The following is a 25,574-nucleotide window of genomic DNA, read 5'->3' on the forward strand; positions in this document are numbered from 1 at the left end:
CCTTCTCTTTCCGCAGCAGCTCAATATCTTTGAGCTTACCATCGTGCGGCAGGCGTGCAGCAATGATGATGTTCTCCTCGGTCATATTGAAGAGCGTCAGCGTGCACTGGGTCTGCGCCAGGTCAAAGTAGAGTGGAAAGTGGAGTGGAAAGCATCAGCGAAATGCAATTAATATACGTACATTGTTGGCCATAGTTCTTTCGCTGGCTTACCTGATTATCGATGTATGTGGTTACGTACTGTTGCAGGGCACGAACGGCATCCTGCACCCCCAGATTGGTGTGTGGTCGCAGCAGTGCCTCATCTGCAGCACTGTAGCCCAGCAGCAAGAAGACGCCACCTGGTAAAAGAAGGAAATAAATAGGGGGGAGAATGCAACATCAATTGCAGCAAACGTAATTTACTGGTGGCCATCGCACGGAGAAAAACGCACGCAAGTGGCATGTGGCAAGCATGGACAAGAACCACGCAACATTTAACCCTGCACCCTGCACCCTGCACCCACAAGGGGTTTTTGTGTCAAATGTGGCCTGAAGTGCTCTACAGAGTGAAGAAGATGAAGCCCCCGACAAAGGTTTTTCAACTAGAATAGAGATGCGTTGGTGCCGTGAAAAGGGAGTAGGAGGAGCCGCAAAAATGCTGCGTACTTGACAGCCCTGCATCGTCATCGCCTGTCGCCGGCGATAATCGTTAAGTGCTCAACCCGTGGCGGACCCCCGACACGTTCCATAATGGGGCAGTGACGTAGCCAAAGTCGCGACTCACCTGGCAGGATGTACTCCCCGAGCGGCGGCTTCATGCAGATGAAGCGACCCGAGTAGCAGAGGCAGCGACCGCGGAACGCTTGGTAGGCGGGCGAGGCGTGGCTGTAGAACGCCAGGGCCGTGCGGCAGGGGGCGAATGGCACGCAGAGGGCGTGGCAGGTCAGGGTGAGGGACTCCCCGCAGCTGCACAGCTCGCTGCACTCGGCGTCGTCCAAAGAGTAGATCTGAAAATAAATCCCCCCAGAATACAGGAAAAGAAACGGTGAATAAGGGCTCCGATTAAGGCTAATATTACGCGGACGTCATGTATAATAATAATTTAAGTCCCTCGTAGTCGAAAGTGAAATTAATTTCTTATTATCATTTCTTGCTCCCATTCTAGTTATATTTTTGTTTTATTTGCTGCTTTACCACGTGCTGACACGTATGTAAGCTGTAAATGCAGCTTTTCCACATAAATATTTTCCACTTTCCGCTGCCATTCCGTTTGGCTTTTCACGTTTCGTTGCTGTTTGCCGTTGGCTTAACTTTTAGTTATGTAAATGCGCCAAAAAAGCGCTTTCTCAACTCCAACAGAAAAAGCCCCAACAAATATGTAATCCAAAACGACACACAAAATTAAATACATAAATTTTGCACTGACTTGCAAGTGCCATTCAAATTAAATAATACTTTAATAGCTGTTAATTGATCACGACTGCACAATTATTTTTGGGGGAAAGTGTGTGTGGAATATGATGGATCCAAACTCACCCGTTTGCTGCTGCCTTCTCGAATCAGCTGATCCGATTGGTAAGGACGTTGAACCACACAGTTTCCTAAAGGGGGTAAAAAGAATATTAAATTTATTTTACAGAAAGCTGATTTGTCTCTATTCTATATTTTCACGATACAGCTTATTTTTTGTTAATCCCGAAAATATTCACTATTTAATGTCTTAAGAAAAACTAACTCAAATCATTCATTTTGAAGTATAATTCAATTTTCACTACTTTGCTACATTTAACATTCAATTAAATGCAATTTTCACTTCTAACTAAGCTTGTGGTGTGGCCATGTCTGTGTGGGCCATAGTCTTGCCTTGTGTAGCTGCAGCCATGGCACACACAGACACAAACAAAACCAAGCATGCACACACACACAGACAGTCGAGTCCTTTAAATTTTTTTTGGTTGGTGGCAGGCAGCGTACACAATGCGACCCTGCCACTCATTCTCAAATAACGGATGTCCGCCACTCATGTGGAGTATTCATCATGTCATCAACGCCATTACGAGTTTTTCCAGGCTGAAGTTTATGGCTGGAGAGGGTGCAAATGTGTGTTTATGTAACACACATTTTCACATTCGAGACTTGAGTTGGAGCGGAGACCTTTCGACTTCCTTCCACTTAATTACGGACAATGGGCCGGGCTTTGCAATCTTAAATTCTGACTAACTGTCAGTCTAACTGGCACCCTGGGCTTTCACTAATCAAATCCATTTTGCCAAAAACTTTACCAATAAAGCCGCTGCGAAATGTGCATAAATAATTGAGCTCTACAATAGTTAAATATAGTTTTAAAATTTCCGCCTCACTGCCAACGAAAATCAATTATAGATGAGACACAAACAGGCTCTATCTGCCGCCGGGGTACAGCAACATTTCATGCAAAATTCAAAGCCAAATGTCCCAAGTGTCTAAATAATAACAACAGGCGAGTTGACCACACAGACTGACAGACTGTCTGACAGCCCAACTGGGGCCTGGCACACGTTTTGGGCTCTCGGACACACCGTTTGATGGGCGGACTGATGGACTGGATGGCAAACAAACAAACTCATTTACATTTTTAATGATGTTGGCAAACACGTTTTGCCCTCACCCCCTTTCTCACTCTCCTTTCGCTGGATCTCCGTTGGAGTTTGTTTGATAAATGAATGGACAATAAACGATGTCCTCTGTCGGAGATTTTAACTAACGGAAGTATTATCACAATGCAGTCGAGTGATATGTTTGATGGGTATCCCCACTCTACGTGTGTGCGTTTGGACACACAATGTAACATACTCGTGTATAGTCGCATAATCGGATTTGAAATGTACCTAGGATCGCAAGACACATTCTGGCCGAACTTTTCACTAGAGAGAAGGCCGCACATAATTGCCACATCATCCGAAAGCAAACTCATTTCCGGCCACAGACACACACAAAGACACAAACACACACGAATAGTCGTACAAATATGCAAGCGGATATGGGGGTAACCAATGTGGATACTGAATTTTAAATGATTTTTGCACAAAATATTAAAATAATAATGATGGTCCGGCGCTGAGTTATGCTTTCAATTAGCCAAACAACCGCAGCCACCGCATCAATTATGTGGAGGACTTTCAAAACGGAAACGAATCCCAAACACGAGGATGACTGATTGGTGGGAAAACCCTACCTCCCTATACAAGGTGTGTGAGGAGGGGCCCATAATTGGTATTAAGCTGGTAAAAACTTTAAATTAGGCATGAGAGAGTCGTGCCATGTTTGTTTAAAATATAAACTTTTCTTATATAAGCGAACACGTGTGCATACATCAAGGAAGAGGAGGTCCCAACTGGACTCCAGCGACTCTGTCACCCAGTTCCAATTTATAACCCACTTGCATTTACTTACTTGGCGGCTGCGTTGTTGTTGTGGTTGCCATTGTTGTGGTTGTGGTCAGCGGCTCTGTGATGCTGATGCCCACAAACTCTGTTGTTTCCCTTGGGTCAACGAAAATTACTGGATCATCGAAATCTACACTGCCGGCACTGCCACGTCCCTTTCCGCCATTTTTACGTCGGCTGCCATTGCCATTGCCGCTACCGTTGCTGTTGCTGTTGCCATTGCCGTGGCCATTGCCATTGCCATTTCCGTGTCCATTGGCATTGCCGTTGTGATAATCGTCATTTCCGCCATTTCCGCCGCTCTCGACGTTTACGCTGGGTAACGGTATCGAATCGGGCGGATCGAGATAATTGTGTTCTACCGATGCTGGCTCTGATTTCTCTTTTGGCTGCTGTTTCCATCCGTTCGTCCGCGATTTCCCCCATTTTTTTTTGTTGTTTTTTGTTTGGTTTTGCGTTTCGTGGTTTTTCAATTTTGTTGTGCAGTGTACGTTGATTTTTTTTGTTTTTGTTTTCGTACATTTTTATTTATTTATTTGCATTTTTTGTGGTTTTCGTTGCGGTTCATTGTTGCAATTGTTCGCAGTTATTGTTATAGTTGTTGTTGTTGTTGCCACATGAAAGGGAAGGACGAAAAGATGTTAAAGAGTTTGAATGCGAATATTTTGTGTATGGGGCTTAATCTTTTTGCTGCTGTTGCTGCTTCTGGTGCAGCTGCAGGTCAGGAATTGATTGCTTTGTCGGTTTGCCAACCGGAGGAACTGGGCCAAAAGCAGAACCAGAACCAGCAACAGACCCTGGCTTGGGCCCTGGCTCTGCACCAGAATCGAAGCGAAGCGAGGCGGAGTGGAGCTGGATGTGGACTTTGGTCTGGTTGGTATGTTGTGGCATATTGTACCCGCCGCCGCCGTCTCCCCTATAGAGCCACTGATTGAGTGCTGATTGGAAAACAGAAACCGGACCGACAAACTATATGGATTGATAGTCGCAGTCCCAGAAAGGAGAATGGGGTGCGAGAGGGAGAATTGGACAGGTAACTGTTGTTGATGCTTGTTAAAATCGGGTAGCGCTGAATGGACGGCCACTAGTTGACCGCAGTGGGGCAATTAGGATTCAAACATGCCCCGCCTGGACCTGGACCTGTACCTGGACCTGGACCCTACTTACCGCATTGAAGTCCTTGAAGATGTGCGTGGCCGGCTTCCGGGCCGTTTGCTTCGGCTGCAGGCTCGTCGTCGTCGTCGTTGTTGTGCTGGTCGGTGGTGGCGGTGGGGGTGGTGGTGCCCGGGTTGTTGTCGTTGTTGTTGTCGTCGTGGTCGTCGTCGTTGTTGTGGTGGTGGTAAGGAAACCCAGCTCAGCCAATCGCTTCATATGGAAATCTTTTTGAGCCTCAACTGTCAAAGAGCGGAAAATTGTCGGTTAGTGAGGATGCAGGAAATGTATACAGTAAGCTGTCACTAAGATAAAGGGACATATAAAGTAAAGTTAACTTCCAGTAGGAGGATTCTGCACTGAATTGATGTGTATATTTAAAAAAAAAAGTATTAAAAGTATCGAGGAATGACTCCAGGAGGTACAGTGGATAGAGATCACTTACCCACACACGGATTCATCCACAACAGACGCCGCCAGCCCACACACTGGTACAGATGCTGGGGATCGGTGCCCTGGCAGGCACAGGTGGTCCGCAGCATAGTGCCCAGGATGCCAATCATTGCCGTTCGACAGCCGCTGGGTCGCCCGGCACACTTCTTAGTGACGCTGTCCACGGCGCAGGCCTGCTCGTAGTACTCCAGCTTGAGCCTGCCCCAAGAAGTGAGAGAAACACGAAGTTTAGATAATGCTAAACAGAATAAAAAAACCCGAGTGTAAGCTGCTCAAAGGCAATGCCCATCCCCATGCCCATGCAGGAAATGTCTCTGTTTATGTCTTCAGGTTTGCTGTCATGCGCAAGTTAGCTCCAGTTGCATGCCTCGTCCCCTCTACATGTGATGTCTGTGAATGAGTGCCAGTTACCGTTACCTGCACTGCAGTCGTCGGTGGCACATTCTCTCAGCACCCTGGCCTGAGATTGATGTCGTCCAATTTATGCTGAAATTACTCTCGGCATTCTACTGCATTTCATAGTCTTGGGCAAATGCTTCTTCCGCTACAAAATTTACGAGGCTCCTGGTTTCTGGAATCTGGGTGAGATTTTGTCAAGTGCCATGCGACGTATGCGTAATATTTCACTTGCGGATTATCGACTGAGGCTCATAGCTGAGTCGTTAGCATTCCAATCAGATTGGTTGCAGCCTAATTGGGGTTCAATGCATCGGATGCATCGCTGTAAAGCAGATTGTATTTCCCCTAAGCTTAAGTCTCCAGGGGCATCGTTTCAAAAAGGAAAAAAAGAAATATTTCCATGGGAAAAAACTCATAATTGCTTTGAGGAATTTTCTATGGCGAAGCTGCCTTGAATACTCTTTCTGAGCCCACCTTTTTTTATGCAATCTTCGCAACTTTTTTCCCCCATTAGCCTCGCTGAAACTTTGCCCACTTACAAGATGAATATTTCTCCGAGTCAGCGTCAGCGTCGGCCCAATCAACCGCTGACGCAATCGTTGGGAGATTGTAAGCCTGGACTGGTAGTACACTGCGTGCTGTCGCTTGTGCAACGAAAAGTTGCAGCACGCAGCCGGCCAAGTGCAGTTTAAGACATCGGAGCAGCTTCAATGAAACGGCAGCCAAACAAATGGGCATTCAGTTGGAACACAGCTCCCTCTCCTGGGTTCTCGGCAGGCGCAGGCACGTGTTGGCGCACAACCCGTCGTATACGTAATAAGTCAACATAAGCACTCGACACAGAGAGAGCGTGAGCGTGAGGGAGGGGCACACGTTGCATAGAAGTTCTCAAGCATGGGGCAGACACCCACCACCAGCTCCACCTCCACCTCCACCTTCTCCTGCTCACTGCCTGTCCCTGTCTCTCTGCAGCATACAAAATGAGCGTCATTAGTCCAATTTAGTTGTTTGCCAAAGCAAGTGCGATTCACTTAAAAGGCAATTAATTTCCAGAGCCACAGCTACGACCACGTACTTTGCGGTCGTTCAGCCGTAACATGGCAACAAACAAACACCCAAACACTCTTGTGCCCCCAGAGCTATGCAAACACACACTCGCACTCTCACACTCCCTCCCTCTCTCTCTGGAGATGGTGTTGTTGTTGCATGTGGGTGTTGCATCCTATTTATAACTTAACTTTGTGTTTGACACATTCGCGCGGTCTGGCCCAGCCTAGCTGGAGAGGTTCTTAGTTTGGCTGTCAACTCTTTGCCGCAGCCTGCAACTTGGCCTGCTTAAATGGCAGCCTGGTTTAATGAAGAGCATGGTCTGGCGAGCGGAGTCTGACAGTCTCCCGGCCAACTGCCAACAGCCAACTGGTAATTTTATGCCCCGCTTGCTTGCAACTGCTAAATTTGAGAGAAAATCCAGCCGTAGCACCTCTCCTGGCCACTCCTGTCGGTTGTTGGCTGTGGGTCCTGTTCCTGTTGCCGTTGTCAATTTAACGAGTTTAGCAAAGTGCCATCAAAGTTGCGGCTTTCGCCGACTTTGCCGTGGCTAAACGCTTCTAATTCAATATGAACGCGAGCGTGTGACTAAGTCTATTAAATGCAATTTGCCTTAATTGAATTGAAAACGAATAGGGAACCAGAAACTGCACTAGTAAGGAAGTTTGGGCCGACTATCGGATTCCCGTTGCTCAAATTAATTTGATATTTTATTACGTGAAATTCTGATAACCCTCTCTCAATGGATTTAGGAATGGCAATACTTCAAGAGATTATTTTCGTTTGCCTTCCTTTCATTTATTTTTCATTTACTGATTTTATTAGTTATCCGAGAAGAATGATATTTTTATTGGGTAAATAACAGATAAAAAATCGCGCAAAACCAAAATGGGATGGAAAAATTGGGAAGAAGAGACAACACGTCTATTTATCGAGGGATCAGGCTGAATATCCTAAGGCGCTACCTGACGCAAACGTTTTCAAGGATTCGATATACCCTTCCACTCTCTCGTTACGTGGTACTAAAAGAGATAACCGCCATGTACTTGTGTATCGTTTTCATGGCGAGAAATTTACATTGCGCTGCGCATATTTCCGCTTCCGCTTAACGGTAAATTTTTGATATATGGCCTTTGTACCCACCTGCACTCGCGATCCTCCTTGCAGCTCTCGGCCACTACATGACAGGCGGGCGGTGGATGGTAGTAAATGCCATTGGAGCTGGCCGGATTACTGTTATCGGGCGGCCGCTGTGCACAGACGGGATGCAGTTTTTCCTGTGCAATCATGCACATGTCGTGCCGATTGCTGTTCTGCTGCATGCTGCTGGTTTTTCTGCGACGAACAATGAGAGAATTGTTGGCGATTGTTGGTGGTGCGTGGTGGTGCTGCTGGTGGTTTTTGGGGAATTGCTGCTGGACTGTCCAGCCACTTACTTGCATAGACAAAAGGCAATGTCTAGATTGAGGTCCTCGTGCGGCCCCTTATAAAAGGCCTGCAGCGATGTCATGCACGCGTTGCGATTGCACCGATGCAGTTCACAATGCATCAGCATTGGCTGCAGGGACGACGAGCAGGACGGATCTTCCCGGCAGGTGTCCAATGCTGTGTGACAGGTACTCTAAGGAGGGTTGTTTTGGGAGTGGGATGTGAACAGAGAAAAGGGAAAAAGTAATAAGCGCTCAAAATTGTGTACTGCTGCAGCAGCACTTGGAATTGTCCTGCGTGCCTCGATTTGGGCTTTTCTTTGCGGCACTCACCTGAAAGTGTTGCTTGATTATTTCCGTTGAGAGGTCAACTTCCACATCCTGACCACCTGCATCGGCAAACGGACCGAAACGTGCCCAAGTGTGGCAGTGGCAATGGGATTTGCATTTCCATTTCCATTTGCATTTGCATCGAGCAAATGTTACCCAGGAGAGTCGGAGTCGAATCGTTGGACAGAGAGTTTAGTGACCACAGCGGGGCAGGGCAGGCGTGGAGAAAATGTTTGAAATAGTTCATTAGTTTTCAATTTACCCAACCGTTCTCAACATATTCGATTCGGGTTCGGATTTTTCGACTTATCCGCTGTACCCACACCCACACCCGCATCTGCATCTGCATCTGTACCCGAACCCGAACCCCATATACACACACCCTTCCATCTGTCGACCCCAACCTGGTGAAACTGCATTAGCCGGGTAAATGATTTGGTTTGGCTCTGGTTCTGGTTAAAGCCCTCTCCAATCCACATCCAATTGTACGTGAAATCCTTGATTACGCCAATTGAGAGAACTTTGGGACTAATTAAAATGTTAAATAAATGCGAGCTCTGGCTCTGCCTTTGTTTGTGCATATTTGCCGCTCTATGCTCTTAATTAATTTCATTTATTTGTTTTAATTTCGCTCTCAATTGGCTTATTTATTTATTCCATTCACATATAATTTACACATGGAACTGTATTTAATGTTTAACTGTTATGATTATAGGCGCTTAGGGCCTAACACACAACTCAATTACGTTTTGGGGAGGATGGGGGAACAATGCCCATTTATATTTCCATAACCAAATCAAATCGAATGTTCATATGAGAATATCAATCACAGAGGCCGCCAGCAAAGCAGATAGCCACCAGGTTGTCGCGGGTGACAGCTATCGATTGCTTTTTAATTAACCAACTTTTTGTTCGCTCTTCCCCTCGCCGCAGCTCAACACAAAAAAATGATCAAAATTATTGAATAAAAACCAACAAAAATGTACATAAATAACGTAAATTAAATGCAAATATTCCACAAATTTTGTTTATTGCCTATGGCTGTAATCCAGGGGGGAGAATGGAGATTCGGAGAGTAGAAAGTGAGAGTCAATAAGGGGATTTATGGGGTATTACTTGGTGGTCTGAGGGGGGGCGTAATCGTAGGGTCGCAGGGCTGGCAAAACACAACTAGGTTCTAGAGATATATTTATTTATTATTAAATATAAAGGTATTTATTTAAGTTATTTGTTCGACTTTAAAAACTACCAAAACCTACTGATAAAAAGATTCTTTTTAAGGGGATCGGCAACGATATGTTCTAACTCCTGTGTGTGTTTGTGTGTGTGTGTGTGGGTGGGTGTATGTTTCTGTGGGTGAATGGCTGTCTGTATGGGTACACCTCAAAAGTAGGCATCACTTTGTGCCCGGCTCAGGCATCCATAGCTCTCATGATTCTATGCAAATTTTATTCCGATTGAACGAGTGTTTCTTTGGCACACTTTATTGGTTTTCTGAATGAATACTCTTTGTGTGTGTGTGTATGTGTGTTCATTGAAACGAACATAACAACTCGTTGCAGACTCGGCAGAAATGAAATGAATACGTATTCAAAAAAAAACCAACAAATGTACACGCAAATAATTAAATTTTAAACGGAAAACGGAATAAGCCAAACACAAATTCGAGTAGCAGCAGCAAAGCCAACAAAAAATGTCTTAACACAATCAATTTGTATTCGTATACTCGTTTTTTTCTGTTTGAGGGGATTTCTTTATTGCTTTCTGCTCTTTTCTGTTTTTTTTTTTCCAAATTTAACCTCAGGGCAAGTAGTTTTTGTCTGCATGGAAAGTTCCTAGGCGCTGTCTTTGAAGTACAAAGAAATCAGATGCTTTTGTGTTTTTTTTTGTATGAAACAATGAATTTGATGTCTAGTGTAATACTTCCATGTAGATTGTTGTATGACACAAATGGTACAAATATATTTTTGCATTTGAAGGGTATGGTACGAGTATAATGACTTGGAGCCAAAAAAATGAAACGCTTTGTCGTTGGGTTATTTGTTGTTTGGTTTGGTTTGGATTCAAAAAACTTTTAGTGCGTTGGAAAAAATTTGAAAAAAGTGTGCTTGAATTGAGTTGTAACAAAATTGGGTATTGGTTCTTTGGTTTTTGTATTGGTCTTTCTTTTTGGTTTTAGTTTGAATATATATTTTAGGAAAGAAATTAAATGAATTCTGTTTTAGTCTGGGTTTTGTTTAAGCTTTTCATTTTGCTCAATTAACGCTAAACGAAATAAATTTTTTTACAATTTTGAGTTTTTGTTTTAATTTTCAGTTAGTTAAACAAAATGACAAACAAAATTCATAGTAGAAAATATTGTTGTAACGCATTTGAAGCAAATTGTTTGGTTTTAGTATATTCTTGTAGGAACATTTTCAAAAACTCTCAAATCAAATGGCAAGCTACTTAAAAATGATGGAACACAAAAGAGAGTTAAAGTTGTATAAATATTTATATATTTATAAATAAGCTGTAATGTATATTTGTTTTTTTTTTATTTGAGCTGTAACTGTACTTTCACTGGTTTGATTTGTTTAATATTTAAAAGTTTATCAAATGCCAAAAATTATGCACAAAGCCACGAACCGCGCTCGGTTCACGCCATTTTGTGGTTCTGGATTCTGTATATGTTCTGTATATATTCACTTTCAACGCAAAAACGAAAACTGGAATGATTTGGATTTGGTTTTCCAACAAAATGTACCTACAACATGGAAGGGGAAGGGGGTGTACTTAGTTACAGGGGGGCGGGGACGGCACAAATGGAAATCATAAAAAATTCACAAAAATCTATCTAAAATGGTGAACGAACGAACGAATGAACAAACGAACTTTCTTTTTTTTTTGTTGCCTGTTAATTAGTTCTAGGAGATTGCACACACAAATACATGGATATGTATGTATATCTGGATATTTCATTTGGTATATACTTTTTGCAGCTTTTTTTGTATTTTTGTTTTCCTATGCAGTAGTAGTACGTGGATTCAGTTATTTATGGATTACGTTCATGCTATTACGTGTACACATACTTTGATAGTAAACACCGGAATTTCCGTTTCCGTTTCCGCCATAGCCGAGGCCCGTATCAATGATATCGAATGGCTCATTTTCGACGGCCGCCGCTGCCATGTGCCGCTGATGGAAGCCGCTTATATTGAACGGATAGCTGGGCACGCCGTGCATCGAGCCCGGATAGTTATAGTTATAGCCGCCCGAGAACCCAAACCCGGATCCGGAACTAGAGCCGGAGCCAGAGCCGAAGCCAGAGCCAGAGCCGGAACCGATGACGGTGCCAGAGCCGGAGCCCGGGCCGCCCATGGCAATCAAGGGCGTATCAATTACGGCCAAATTATCATTGAAGATTCTCTGATGCAGTCTCTCGTCCATGCCCAATATTCTTACTGCAATTTGGAATTAGCAAGAAGAGAGAGGGGTAGAATGGTTGTAGTTGTAGTTGTGGTTGTTGTTCTTGTTCAGTGCCTTCTATATAAGATTTGTTGTTGTAGTCTTAGTTGTTATTTTGTTTTAGTTGTTATTGTTATTGTTATTTGTGGTTGTTGCAGCTACGCAGCATTTGAGTTTTCCAATCAAATTCGCATTAATTTCTGTATCGATTTTTTGCTTGGTCATTGGCTTTCTTACAATCGACTTTTGATTAATTATTTGTTATGAAAATAAAATGATATATATGCCAAATATATTTGGCACATCATTTTTGCTACAAAAGAGTTTATTAAATCAAGAAAAAGTGAACCAAAACACAAGTCAGAGAGTGTTAACCAAAGTGAAGAGAAAAGTTGATTAAACATACGAGTACAGAGGAGAAAAAAATGTGCTCTTAATTATTACTGGTGTTATCCACAATTAGTGCTGGGAACAGAGACCAGTAAAACGTTTTGCATTGAATCGGCTTTGCTGGGGAACCACCAAGGGCTTAAGCGATTTCCATTTCAGTCCGGCCACGCTTCGATGGACATTTTCGGGGTTTTGGCCCCGTTGCTATCAATGGCCACACATAAACAGAATGTCTGTCAAATGTCATGCGCTGATAGAGCGCGCAAATGGCAAACGGTTCGACGACAGCCAGCTCCAGGTCTGAGGACAGACTCCCTGCTGCAGCCAGCCATTGCCATTGCTTATCTCGGCAAAAGCACGCCAAAGTGCGCTTCATTGGAGGTGCCTGGCTCAAAGTTCAAAAGGATGCCAACGAACGTCCCACCCAGAAGGCTCTCCTGCCACGGAGTGTGCTGGGACCTGGGAGCCAGCAGACATATCGCTGGAGGGTCAACTGCTGGCGCTAAATGGCTAAGGATTTGTCGGGAGACGTCTGTCTCGTGATTGATTGATTCGTATTTATGTTTGTCGTTCGCATTCCCTGGCAAATATTTGCCAAACAAGCACACTGAAGGGGGAGCTCAGGATGTCTTCTGGGGGAGCTTGAATGGGATTAGCTCCGTTTGTTGACTGCTATCGCGCTTGTAAACGGTTTGTCGTGGAGTGGATCAGGGCCATGTTATCTAATTGTTGCGTATACGCAATGTGGTCCCCGCTTGATTGTTTCAATACAAAACGAATTTACTGCATTTCGGTCATTTTGCTTGCCGTTTTACCACACACAAAAGCAAACAAAACAGTTCATGCTATGTTAACTGTGTAGAAAAGAGCATTAAAGGCGATTTACACAGATGCTCGCACATGAATCGCCACACACAGAAACATAAACGTGCACATAAACATTGAGACACAGATACGGTAATACGGGGATACGGAAAAGCAGAAGTGGGAGCGTGAACTAGAACGAAAGTAGAAACAGAAACATGAACAGTCAGAGTGCGCGAATTTTAAACAAACTCATAAACAACGCATATAAATTTCAGAATGTGCAATAATTCCAAAATTACTTTATGTGTCTGCGTGTGTGTGTGTGTTCGAGGGTGTGAATAGAAATTGGAGCAGGCTGCATCTGGCTGGGAATCGGGTTACGGCTGCCATATCAAATAGCCGAACGGCCATCCGTGGTTTTCATGCCCTAATTGGGCGCAGGAGCAGGAGCAGCCCTGCAAGCAGCTGCAACAAGCTCTCACATTCATGCATGACAGACATGCACAATACAAGCATGCTGCCAGAGGTGTTGGGAATGGTGCACTGAAATAGCGAGGGTGTGTGTTTGTGGTATCAACCCTGTGGCCCTCTGCTCTGCGCTGCTACTTCTAAGTGGATTGTACAATATTATGAAAATATTTATTACACGCAAACATCCACATCCTAACCCATACTGGTGTGTATATGTGTCTGTGAACGAGTATGTGCATGAGTGGGTTGGAGGTGGTACTGCTGGAGGTGACGTTGGGCTGGGTCAGTCGTGGAGTGCATGTTTGACTTGTTTTGTTATTGGCGCAATGCTGACAAATCGCTTTATTTGCTTTTTAGTTGTGCTTAATTAAATTTTCAAATTGAAAGCTCGGCTTGATTTTTAAACACCTAATACCCCTCACCTAAAAGGATACATAGGAACTCTATCAAACAGAAATGATTCATAACAGTGAAACTGATTACTGACGGACAAAAAGGAAGAAATTTTATAAACATAGTTTAAAAACAATCTATTGTCTACTATGCTATGAAATGTCTTATTTCATTTGGAATAGACAAATTTGTTATGTTCAAGACGAATTTTGTTCATCAAATAAAAGCACGTTAAAATATAAAGCATGGGCCTTGTCTTGTAATACATTCCGTATGAATTTATTTGAAGAACCATCTTTTAACTTTACACTTTTTCATGAACTAAGAAGACTATAAATTTAAATAATAATCTGGACGGGCTGTTTTAAATTGCTGAGCATCAAGTGCGTCCGAAGGCTTTTAGAACCCCGATCATATTTATTTATTTTCACGAGCTATTGTTGATGCTATTTGAAGCCCTCCAGGCCTTCCGCAATGTTTATGCTTTGCATTTGAGAAATTCCAATCAGCAACAAAAGCAATTCAATTTAAATTTTTGTAGTAAAATATAAAAAATATAGAAACTGCCTCGATACTATTATTTATGACTATCTATTGGTATTTCTGGCATGGAATGCCCCTAAACTGATTACCGCTGCTAGCTGTTGTTAATTTACTGGTCGCCATATATGTACGTAAATAAGGCAATACATGCACATACATATTGTATGGGGATCGCTGGGTCTGTGTGTGTGTGTGTGTGTTTGACGTGCATAAATAGTTTGCTAATACGAGTATCTACAACAACGGGCAGCCGCAGTCCCCCGGCTGGGAGGCTGCTGCTGCTGCTGCAACAATGGACAATGCAGAGGCAGATTGGGAATTGACAGCTTTGTCCAGCAGCTTTGTCCACAGTGAGGGCTGAAGCAAAACAACAACGTTGCAAACAAAACACCATCGATAGCATGATGGACGGCCAGCGTCAAATGCGAGTGAAGTTTGTGGCAATAAACAAAAATAGAAATGCACAACGAACAATTGAGGGCTATATATTGTACGAGTTCCAGAGTAACAGAGTACCAGAGGGGATGCATTGATTAGGCCATTAACAAATGCTGGAAAGATGATTGGAGTCTGGGTGAATGGCTGGCTGCTGCATGTAAAAATAGGGACAACAAAAAGATAACTATTCTATATAATATAGGGACTAAGAGTATAATAGTAGTACCAGTATACAAAGAGCCGCAGTGGAGTGCAGAGTAATTCGATGCTTCGATTTTGATATAGAGAACAAAATGCTTATTTATGGCACCTGTGCGCCTTCCACGAGTCTGGATGGGGATGTGTCTGTGCATGTTAGTATCTGTGTCTGTGCGTTTATTTAACTGCTGGTGATTTCTCTGGCAGATATGTAGCTAATGCCAAGAAGCAGGAGCTACAAGCAACAAAGGATGGCAGGCCCTATCCTTTAGATCCTTTGTCTAATAAGCTTGGAAGGACAGAGAAAGAGGGGTTGTGCGGTGTGTGCAAGTGAAAGGTGCTGAGCAAGTGAGAAAGAGAGAGAGAGAGAGAGAGAGAGAGAGAGAGCCAGGTGCTGAGAGATAAAGGATATGACTGCAGTGCTTCAGTGCTCAAATTCATCTAACCACGTTCTTGGCGATACTTACTTACACGCAAATTGTCTAATGTATGGTTTGACATGACCTTTCGCTCACTACGCATTTACAGTGCACGAATAACCGAACAGAATTATTCGTATTATAAGACGTATTATGAGGTCTAACATTAGATACCTTTCAATGGGACCCCAAAAAAAAAAAAAAATAAAAAAAAATAAAATTATAGGACTTCTTCTCGAAAGTTAAATATAGTTTTTTTTTAAATATTAAATATAGATTTCCGAATTAATTAGTCCTCATTGGAAATTATGAAGCTTTATGACCGAATATGATTGAGATTTTCTTGTAAAAGAACTTATATAATTTCGCTGTTTCAGTATAGCATAATTTTCACTTATAAAAAGTCTTTAAAATCCATAAAATTATAACTCAGTTTTAAACTTTCATCCAAGAAAGATTTAGAGCCGGTTAAACTTTTGATAAGTTTATGAACAAAATAGAAAAATTGAATAAATCTGTCAATTTGGCCTTAGATGTACATATCTCTAAAGCTTGTCCTTCCGAATAAAAAATTATTGAATTTCTATCCCCAAATGTTTGGTGGAACCAAGTGCAATTAGTTAAAGGTCTTACTTACCTCGCTCGTCCATGGAGGGGCCCGTGTAGGTGCGGTGGGTTATATCGCTGCCGGCGACTAAATCACCGAGAAGTGCTGTTTTGTGCAGTTTTGTGCCAGTGCTAAATAGATTGCAGAGTTATACAGATAATTAAGTGCAAATTACAAACAGGCCTGGTGAGATACAGGAAGTACAGTGAAATGTTGTGCTGTGAACGTGTGAGTCATGTGCGTGGTGCTTGGTTTATTTGCATAGTTGCATAAGTACTTGTATTTGGCAAATTACATAACTTTTGTTTGTTTGTTTCGGTAAGAAAATGGCTTTGAGTCAGCGTCGGGCATTAATCGGCTTAAAGCATTACAGATATTCCTGGAATAACAATGAGAGGGGTGATGGTGATACAATGGCCAATTACCACTATGAGGGGCGGAACAGAAGCAGGTTGGCTATCGGACCGGCAGACTGACTCCCTTGACTTCCGCTACAGGCATTACAAATTAATTGTACATGCCTCCCGGGGACCCCGCCTTCTCCCTGCCTGTCTGGGTTCGTTCCAGCTTAGAGGAACTGCTGTCCAAGTGCATGACTCATTTGAATATTTATTAAGATGAAATGCATTAAAATCAGATTATATAAGTGGTCTACAAGTGCCCAGGGATCAGAAAGCAAAGAGCACATAAATCGCCTGTTTATTTGTAGTCTGCTAGCAGTTGTTGGACTTATTCATTAGTTGGCTTTTTAACCGGAAATTGTGGCATACCCAAGTGAGTCAATTATTTTAAAAGCTTTCTGCATAAAGTTTTCAGCTGCCTCGGTGGTTAAGAGTCGAGTTAATGAAAGGCTTTATATGGGGGGTTGTGGGCGGGTCTGCTGTAGAAGGTTCGGATAGAGGCGCAATCACACATGTGCATGAGTATGGTAAAGTTTCGTGAAAAGTTTCCCCCCTCTCTTGATCCAAGATGCCACCAGCGTAAGCCCCAAGTGAGGAAAGTTTTCAGCTCGGCCACGCCGAACCCGAACCCAAGCCGCTTTTCAGCCCCACACATACTTAGGTGGGCTGGGAATCGTTGGCGCTGGCCCTGCCGATCCAATGGTCGAAGTGCCTGACTGCTCCCCGTGCGTATAGTAGGTGTGAGTATGCGGATGGGAATGCGAGTGCGCTCCGGCATCGACTACCACCACAACGTTATCCACTGAGCTGCGTTCCAAGTCATCCATATGGGAGTGGGTGGGGGGCTTCTTGTGGTGGTTCGTTGTGGCCACCTCTACGACGACATCGTCATCGTCCAGAGTGTGCGGACTGTGGGAGGCCAGCACCAGCGGATTGTTGATCCCCCACGACGGTGGATGCAGATAGTGTGGATAATTTGAATAAATTTCAGCCCGTATGCGGTCATCATAATCATCGTCGTCGGAGTCCTCCTCATCGCCGTCGACGTCGGCATCGCCATTAGCATCTGCGTTGTCGTCGTCCGTCTCGTTCTCCTCCTGGTTCCCATCCTCGGGATCCTCTCGTGCCTCATTGTTTGGCTCGTCGTGGTACTCTATGTTGTTGGACATGAGCTCGGTGGTGCCATTGAGGCTGTGCGAAGGATGTTTCTGCTTCGGTTTGGGCCTCGGTCTCGGCTTCGGTTTCGGTTTTGCTTTCGGTTTCGGTTGCTTCATTTTGGGCAGACCGTTGGGGAAAAATATTATTCTATCTGCAAAGAGCCGGCAAAAGGGGGTGCGGATTGGTGGTGATGCAAGGAAGGGCATGCGTGCGGTGCGGGGAACAGAAGAGACAAAAAAGAGAGAGAGAATCGTTTAGTGCCGCAGAGGTGCAAATTGTTGTAGCTGCTTCTCCATTAAAATAACAGTGTGCAACAGTGTGGGTTGTGGGTTTATTCGAAGTGTGCGAGTATTTAATTAGTGCAATTAGTGCGCGCTCTTATAATGTAATACAATATACAATATAATATTATCTGGCGGATCGCTCTACTCGTGGGTGCTCTTAATCCATTAGTGAGTGCAGTGCTCTAGAAGCGGGGACATGGTTGAAAATGAAATTATGTTTTGGCGTGATAAAATCAAAGCATTTAACTGACTGACAGGAGGATAGGAGAACAGGAGGATATAGAGGAAGGGGAGTCCTGTATGGAACTGTATGAAGCCCTGTGGTTCTTGAGAAAGTAGAGACTGTCTCTCTGTGGGTGTGGGTGGCTGTTAGTGTGTGGGTTAGATATAGTAGTAGTGTTAGTAGTAGTAGAGCTTTAGCTAGAGTTTGAGAGCGGTTAGATAGTTCTAGAAGTGTTCGAGTGCAATCAATCTAAAGCACAGACTCGGTTTGGTTTCGGTGGCAGTTTACTTAGCATGTGACTAAATATAGTTTATGGGCTGGCTTAGTGAGATCTTTTTTAAGACTTACTGCTACTACATACTTTGATGGTGACAGATACAGAAGGAGAGAGAGAGATATATAGAGAGAGAGATAGTTTACGGTGACTTCAAACACGGCAGCTTGGATTTACATTGATATATTGTAGGTATTTATGGCATATTGATATACATTCGTATACGTGATATTAACGATTACTGAGCATAGCTAATATTCATATTGTATATGGGGATATAAAGGCATATCGATTACAGTTTACTGATCGCAGAACATGGGTTTCTTTTGGTTGGGTTTTCTCTAGTTTGGTTTTTATTTTTTTTTTGTTGATGCAGAAGCGTGCGATAGTTTTAGTTTCTGGTATTTGTTTAGGTTACTTAAATGTTTAGGCTAGTTTCGGGTTTTGAGCGTTTCACAAAGGTACATAAAACCGAAAGGAAAATTCCGAAAAAAAACGAAACCAAATGAAATTAAAATCAGTTTCTTGGTACATAATAGTTTACGAGTACCATATGGATAAGAAAGGAACTCAAGAACTGTGTACCAGAGGTTGACAGATAGAAAATAGTTAGAGAGATATAGAGAGAGACACACACATAAGAACAGAGGATAATGAAAAGAAAAACAATATTGTTTTCCACGATTTCGAGGCAATTTTTCACTCTCTCTTTGCTGTTGACGCGTTGTGGGGTTTGTGTTGTTATTGCTTGTTGTTGTTGTTATTGTTATTGTAGTTGTATTTGTTGTTGTTGTTATAGTTGTGGTTGCAGTCGGTCAACAGTGGAACATCGGCAGACGAAACTTACCCACGCACGGATTGTGATTAACAATATTAAAGATACGATCACAGCGCTTTTTCATATGGTTGTTCGGACAGATGCACCCGAACATGGGCGAGAGACGGAGATTAGTCCAGGAATCGTGGCAGGCATCCCTGTAATGAATCAAGTTGGAAATAGTTTAACCATTTTCTCGTTTACCCTCGGATAACCGCAACCCCAACTCCCACCCCACAGCTAATTGAATTCATTTGGATTCCCCAAGCACCCCGAAAACCTCCAGAAACCAACACCGAAGCGACTTCCGCTTGGCGCAAGCAAAGTTTAAAATTGGCAATTACATCAAAAATGCATATACACACGGCACTGCAATTAATATTTTATCGCATAAGGTGGATCTCAGGCACCCGGGAGCCCCGACCCCGGAGAACCCCAGGTCCCCGAGCCAGACTGCTCGGCATGCGTGTCGAAAGTTTTAGGCGGCGCCGGGAGAGAGGACTTTAAGCCCAAGTTTCACAACTCCCAACAGGACTCCTCCCTCGTGCTCTCAACAGCCGCCGCAAAAAGTCATTTCGAGTTATTAAAACATTCAGAACGTTTGCATTCAAGTGTATCGAAGTCGGGCCAGGCCAGACTCAGACGCGGACCCGGACCCGGCCCGGCCAGGAGGAAGTCGTGTCAGTAAGGATATGTGATGGCTAAAGGAAGCAGCAAGATGCCGGCAAGCAGGAAGTTTCATTTCGCCTTCTGTTCGCTCAACTTGACTCCTGTATACGCTGCTGTCTGCGTGCTCTCCTTTCTTTCTGTGTGTGTGTGTCTGCAGTGTTTTTTGCCAATAAAATCGAATATCGAAATTGAATGTTCAAAGAAGAAGGAAAGGAGGACTCTGCCTCCATTGGAAGGCAGGTGGTACGAATACGAGTTCAGCACCCCCTCGACTCCATTTTTGCTGGCTGGCACTGCCAATGCAATTTGCATTTACCGTTAACCATTAAGCGTTATGGCCAAGTCACGCCGTGGCTGTGTGGCAAGAGGCAAATCAATTTTCTTATTAAGCCAAACATTCTTTAATTGAATTTTCATTATTTCAATTGGGATTATGGTGGGGTCTTGGCTGCCGTTTCTCTAATTTTATAATTTTTTCGTACTTACTATTTTTGTCTTCTTATAATACGGAATATCAATGTTTATAACTGCTCGGAAGAACTTTATGTAAATAACTATACAAGAATTTGTATAGACGACCTTTACGAACATTTTAAAATATCCAAAATATGAACAAGTTCTAATAATTTTGTGTTCGTTCAGTAGGACAATTACCTGTTTTCCATTTTGCACTTATTGTCGCGCACTTTGCAATGGGTTTTGAAGTCCTCGAAGAGCTTCAGGCATTTGCGCTCCTGCTGGCACACGGACAGTGCATGGTTGCACGTGGGCAATGCATCAATTGGATAGGGATCCTTTTCGGCTGTTCCGGGATGAACTAATTGGTAATCCAAAAAGACTAAGTCAAGCGGAAAACTTACCTTTCTTGAGGACAAATCCGCATGGATGATCGAAGAGAAAGTCCCGAAAGTGATTACAGTCGGGATCCATGCCGGGCTCCTTGCACAGGCAAGTGGGTCGAAAGAACTGAAAGGCCTGGAGGGTGCGCAGTGCGGCCTGGCACTTGGTGACAGTCACCGTGCTGCAGGACACTGCAAAAGAGAGAGTGAGAGGGTGAGAGGTGTGCCAAGTGAGTGACAGTGGAAATATTGGGAGTGGGCGGATGGAAGTATATGCTTAATGATCTATAAATGGCAGCCATGCTTAAACTTTGACATGCTCTTTCTTGTTGTTCATTTCGTTTCGCTTCGTTTCGAATCGAATCGTTTGCTGGCTGCCAATTTGGCAGGAGGGCTGCACATCGATTACCAAGTGGTGGCCCATGACAGTTGTTATAAATGGCAGCGTAGCCAGACAACTACCAACCAGATCCAGACACATGTCATAATAAGAGCTAAAACGGCAACAACAACAGAAACAGTATGAATAATTGAGTCTCCAAACAAAACGGTCGATTTAAGCGACCAATGAAGCGAGCCATGGACGTGGTCCGGATAATATTTTATAACATAATAAATTATGTTTCATATCACACAAGCACAAGAACGACATACGTATACGCAGGCACATGAGCATGTGACAGCTTATTGGAGCATATGACAACTACTACCAAACAAAAGGCAAACATCTGTTGGCCATCTATTGTCCTTTTGGCCATAAAACATAAGCCCTACTAATAAACTCGGCTACGCCAACACTTCACAAACATGACCAAGCACAGACACACCCTCCACCTATCCATACAGAGAGGGGAACAGACAGAAGGAGACCCGGACTCTCGTTTGGCTCGTCATAAGCCGTAAAATCGCCAAAAAGCAAAACAAGCAAACTGCCGGACAATGGGATCCGAGCATAATGGGAAGAGGAGAGTGGCCACGCCATGTGGTTCACGTCACTCATCCGACCCGTGCGCAACGCACACACACACACACATACCCCATACCCCATACCAATCCTCAACCTCAACTCTTGTGATTGCCCCACGACCCCACGACCATGGGGTCCAGTTCACTTCGGTCCGGTCCAGTCCAGACCAGTCCGGACATGATTATTTGCTAGTTGAACATAAAGTTGCTTCCGCCATGGGGGCCACATCGGAACATTGACATCGACTACGCAACAAGTGACATTTTTCACAGGCATCCATCATTTTTATGCCCCTGCCCTGATCCAACACTTTTTTGGGTGGTTTTTCGGGCCTTAGGTTTTCCACTGAGGGATAAATGAAATAATAGGAGTTAGGAAATAATATTATTTATTCCAGAAAGTATCCTTTAAAGGTGAGAGGATTTTAAACATTTTTCGCTTATGAAACTCTTGAAAGGATATTGGAAAACAATCGAAATTGTTGCTAATTATTATTCGTTCCTTCAAAAATAATCTTGTGAGTTTATTACTTTTGAGAACTGTGACAAGGTTGAAAGTCTAATCGATTTTAAAAAGCATTGCAATACTGAAAAATTGATTTTATAATGCCAATAATAATATAATATTTATTAATAAACACCACTTCAAAGTGGACAAACCGTTAATAAGTAACACACCTCCTTTCTGAATTTAAGATTATTCTATACCCAAATGTTTTTTTTCAGTGTGTTCAGTTTTTCACTCTCAGTGGCCTCAATTAATACTCATTGGCTCTCCAATAGCAGTAGCTTTTGGTTTGCCACAGAGCTCGCTCTCCTCAGAATTCCCATTCCCGACTTAAGTTCTTAGTGCATTTGATGGCTGGCTGGCTAACTAGTTCCAGCCAGCTCTTGACTACTGGGGCTCTGTGGCGGCTAGTGGCACCTTTGGCTTTGGTTTCGTTTGGTTTCGTCATTGCATGCTGGCCAGTCATAAAAAAATAAAGGCAAGGCGAGTGGTTTTTATGCTTCGTCGCCATCAACTGACGCCATTTGCTGTTTGTTGTTGCTGCTACTGCCACTGGTGTTTTTTTTTTGTTTTTTGTATGTTTTTGTATTTTTTTCATTGCCGTCGCCGTCGCCGTCGCAGTCGCAGTAGCCGCCGCCATTGCCATTGCCCTTGCCTTTTACTGTTATTGTTAAGTCCTCAATTCGTTTTTATTCGAAACGCGTTTCCGGTTGTTGAGTTGGTCGCTGAATTGGTTCAATGATTTCTTTGTTTGTTTGTAGTTGTGTTGGGCTTTTGTGAGTGCGAGTGTGAGAGCGCGAGTGTGACTTTGAGAGAGTGTATGTGCATGTGAGAGTGAGTGAATGGGTGAGTGTATGTGAGTGTATTTGATTTTTTTCCCCCCTGCTTTATTTGATTTTAGTTTGTTATTTGTTTTCCTTTTTGGTATTTTCTATTGCTTTTTCCTGGTTTTGGCTTTTTATTGCCCGGCTCTAGATGAAATTTATGAGTCATTTATTAAGTTTGGGGCATTCAAAGTCACATAAATTATTATTATCGAGCATATTAATTACGGTGAGACGCGTAAGGCAAATTGTGGACAGCTTGGCGTCTACCATCGATCCCCATTGGGGCTGTCAACGCCTTTTGTGGGTCTTTTGTGTTTGAGATATTTGTTCGTGCCCAGCGTTCCTGGGCATCCCACAGCCCGGCAGCCGGTGGCATTTCCTGAAGTCCTGGACTCCAAAATATGACGGCGCTGGGAACACATGTCCTTTGTGTCCATATTAAACAGGCGCAGAATGCACAATGTGCACTGCACGAGCTGCAGCATGTGCTGATTTTATTGAACCTTCGACAAGTACCCCCCATGGCTCAAAGTGAGTGCTGGGCTCTGGCAGTGGCAGTGGAATGCCGAAAAATATGCCATGCAAAGGCACGACTGCTGCAGCTTCCGGCGAAGAGGAGAAACTATCAAAATATATACGGATACATACATACATATATGCTCGTATTTATCGCCCAGCTGGGGCATTGAAGCTGCTTTTAAAGGCTTTTGACGGTCGTGCCGTAGCATATGAACAGCCAGCTCCGACGAGAGGAAAAACATAAAAAGGCGAAGAAAAAGAAAAACCTGCATGAAATGCAATTATCATAAATATTCAGACAGTGTTCTCGCGTGCTTTCGGCTGCTTTAAGTCTGGTCCTGTCCTATTGCTCTTGTTTTATCCCTGTCTCATATCCATATTTGGGGGACATTTAAAGGACAACGCGACAGCCATTAACCTGAAGCGGCAACAGCCAACAACAAAAAGTAATTTCACTTTTAAATGAAAAAGTTCAAAGTGCGTTTGTTTATGCTACACACAGACAGACACACACATGAGAGAGTGAGAGACCCTGGACATAAAAACAAATGCCAAATGATTTCTCCTGTTTTCCATTTGGCTTTTTGTGGAATCCTCCCTGCTCTTTTCTGATCAAAATTAGACGCTGGCCAGCAATTGTAATCGTAACTTTTTATTGCGGACATGATGCGTTTGCATTTGCATTTGCAATTGAAATTGAATGGATGGGGAAGGAGAGCTGCTGCTTCTATTCGATGATGCCGAGGACACGGGACTTGCTGAGGAAGTCCGTGCGCTGCACATATGCCCCGGACATGGTGCGACGACCCGTGTAGGCCTGGCGACCGTGCAACACCCGCCAGTTGTCAAAGAGTACGATGCTTCCCGGCAGCAGCTTAAGGCTCCACTGCTGCTGCTCCTCGCGGACAATTTGCATGAGCTGGCGGAGACTGTCATAGAAATCGGCCATCTCTGACTGAGGGACAGTATCGAATACGCCACGATCGTAGACATTGAGACGCAGCTGAACGAAATCCCCATTAAGCGGATCCACGCGGATAATGGGAGCCGTGAAACAATGGTGTTCTCCCTCTTCAATATACTCTCCAGGCACCTGGACACGACACAGGACTTCATAGGCGGGGGGAAAGCGACGGCGAAGCTCGTGGACCACATGCAGACCATCTACAAAGAAGTTCTCCCCACCTGTCCCGCCAGAATGTTCAATGCAGTGGAGGGCCTGCAGGCCAGCGGCATCGCAGAAGTACGTGTTGTCCGTGTGGGAGCCTAGATAGAGCTTTGTATAAGCCGTGTCGGCGTGATCTTGCTTATCGCTGAAGGTCCACATCTCGCCGAAGAAGGTCTTCATCAGGGGAAAGACGCAACGCAGAGCCAGCTCCGTCATTGTTGGTGTGGGCGCCACGTCATCGATGAACACAATGCCGTATCGAACCAAGGAGGCCACCAAAGACTTGACCACCTCGTCAGTTGCCACCAGCTGGGGCAGTGAGAAGCGCAGATGGCGCTCATTTTGCAAGACTATGCTGCGATTCCAGGGCGTCAGCGATGTGGACTTTGATCGACGCCTTATCACCCGCTCCAGCTGCGAATCGAAGATGAAGTCCAAGTCATAGTTTGACTGGTGGCCGTCGCTCCCTAAAAACCACAGATGTATTTCATCTTGATCTAGGCAGATCTTCTCACTTACACTGAACAAAGAACTTTTCCAATATATATTTGCTCTCCAGAGCCCGGACATCGACAGGTAGATCCAGTAGATCATAGCGCCGCTGATTTGTCTCCAAATTGAGACACTCCCCACAACGACAGTGATCCCGCAGCCAGAACTCGTTGATCTCTAGGCTTTCACCGGTCTTCGGGTGGTTTAATAGCAACATCTTGACATCAAGACAACATCCGACTGTTTCAGAGAGCAACAGCATACTAAAGTACGCTGATGAGAGCTGACTTGAGAGCCGATCTAACAGAAGCTTATCAGTGGAAGATTTTCCGGGTTTCTGCCATGACAGCGATAACCAAACAATTGATGGCAATCTGCCTGATTACACTACGAAACAATGCTTTCTATCAATGATTATATTTAGAATGTATTATTAAACAAATTAAACAATTAATGACCAACGTCACGTGCGTTTACCATGTGCTGACAGTATCTTTTCTTT

General features: G+C 43.9%; 2 protein-coding genes across 8 annotated transcripts in view; both read right to left on the reverse strand.

Annotated features, from left to right (window-relative positions):
• The window catches only part of LOC108157065, a 70,694-nt gene that overhangs the window by 2,656 nt on the left and 42,464 nt on the right, over positions 1–25,574 (reverse strand). Inside the window, exons 4-19 of one of the 7 annotated variants that reach the window (XM_033389188.1) lie at positions 20,614–20,784; positions 20,408–20,555; positions 19,115–19,242; positions 16,986–17,637; positions 15,958–16,058; positions 11,286–11,657; positions 8,218–8,273; positions 7,894–8,078; positions 7,601–7,792; positions 5,004–5,209; positions 4,574–4,800; positions 3,414–3,795; positions 1,518–1,582; positions 766–988; positions 213–340; positions 2–112 (exon numbers count right to left, since the gene is read on the reverse strand). In XM_033389188.1, coding sequence (XP_033245079.1) covers positions 2–112; positions 213–340; positions 766–988; positions 1,518–1,582; positions 3,414–3,795; positions 4,574–4,800; positions 5,004–5,209; positions 7,601–7,792; positions 7,894–8,078; positions 8,218–8,273; positions 11,286–11,657; positions 15,958–16,058; positions 16,986–17,637; positions 19,115–19,242; positions 20,408–20,555; positions 20,614–20,784 — 3,347 coding nt within the window. Of the gene's footprint in view, position 1; positions 113–212; positions 341–765; positions 989–1,517; positions 1,583–3,413; positions 3,799–4,573; positions 4,801–5,003; positions 5,210–7,600; positions 7,793–7,893; positions 8,079–8,217; positions 8,274–11,285; positions 11,658–15,957; positions 16,059–16,985; positions 17,638–19,114; positions 19,243–20,407; positions 20,556–20,613; positions 20,785–25,574 lie in introns of all 7 variants that reach the window. The other 6 variants (XM_033389182.1, XM_033389181.1, XM_033389184.1 and 3 more) reach the window with 6 other exon arrangements.
• Positions 24,046–25,342, reverse strand: LOC108157067 (trimethyllysine dioxygenase, mitochondrial). Its single transcript, XM_017288902.2, has 2 exons — positions 25,100–25,342; positions 24,046–25,047 (listed from the first exon to the last, which is right to left on the reverse strand). The coding sequence occupies exons 1-2, from the start codon at positions 25,332–25,334 to the stop codon at positions 24,140–24,142; spliced, it is 1,143 nt and encodes a 380-aa protein (XP_017144391.1). The 5' UTR covers positions 25,335–25,342; the 3' UTR covers positions 24,046–24,139.

The sequence above is a fragment of the Drosophila miranda genome, chromosome 2, assembly GCF_003369915.1.
Source record: "Drosophila miranda strain MSH22 chromosome 2, D.miranda_PacBio2.1, whole genome shotgun sequence".
NCBI lineage: Eukaryota > Metazoa > Arthropoda > Insecta > Diptera > Drosophilidae > Drosophila > Drosophila miranda.

Bases quoted from the DNA above. Each gene is read 5' to 3' on its own strand.
- LOC108157067 (XM_017288902.2), bottom strand. From the start codon at position 25,334: ATGCTGTTGCTCTCTGAAACAGTCGGATGTTGTCTTGATGTCAAGATG. The intron at 25,048-25,099 runs GTAAGTGAGAAG...TGTGGTTTTTAG, and splicing joins GGAAAAGTTCTTTGTTCAGT to GGAGCGACGGCCACCAGTCA.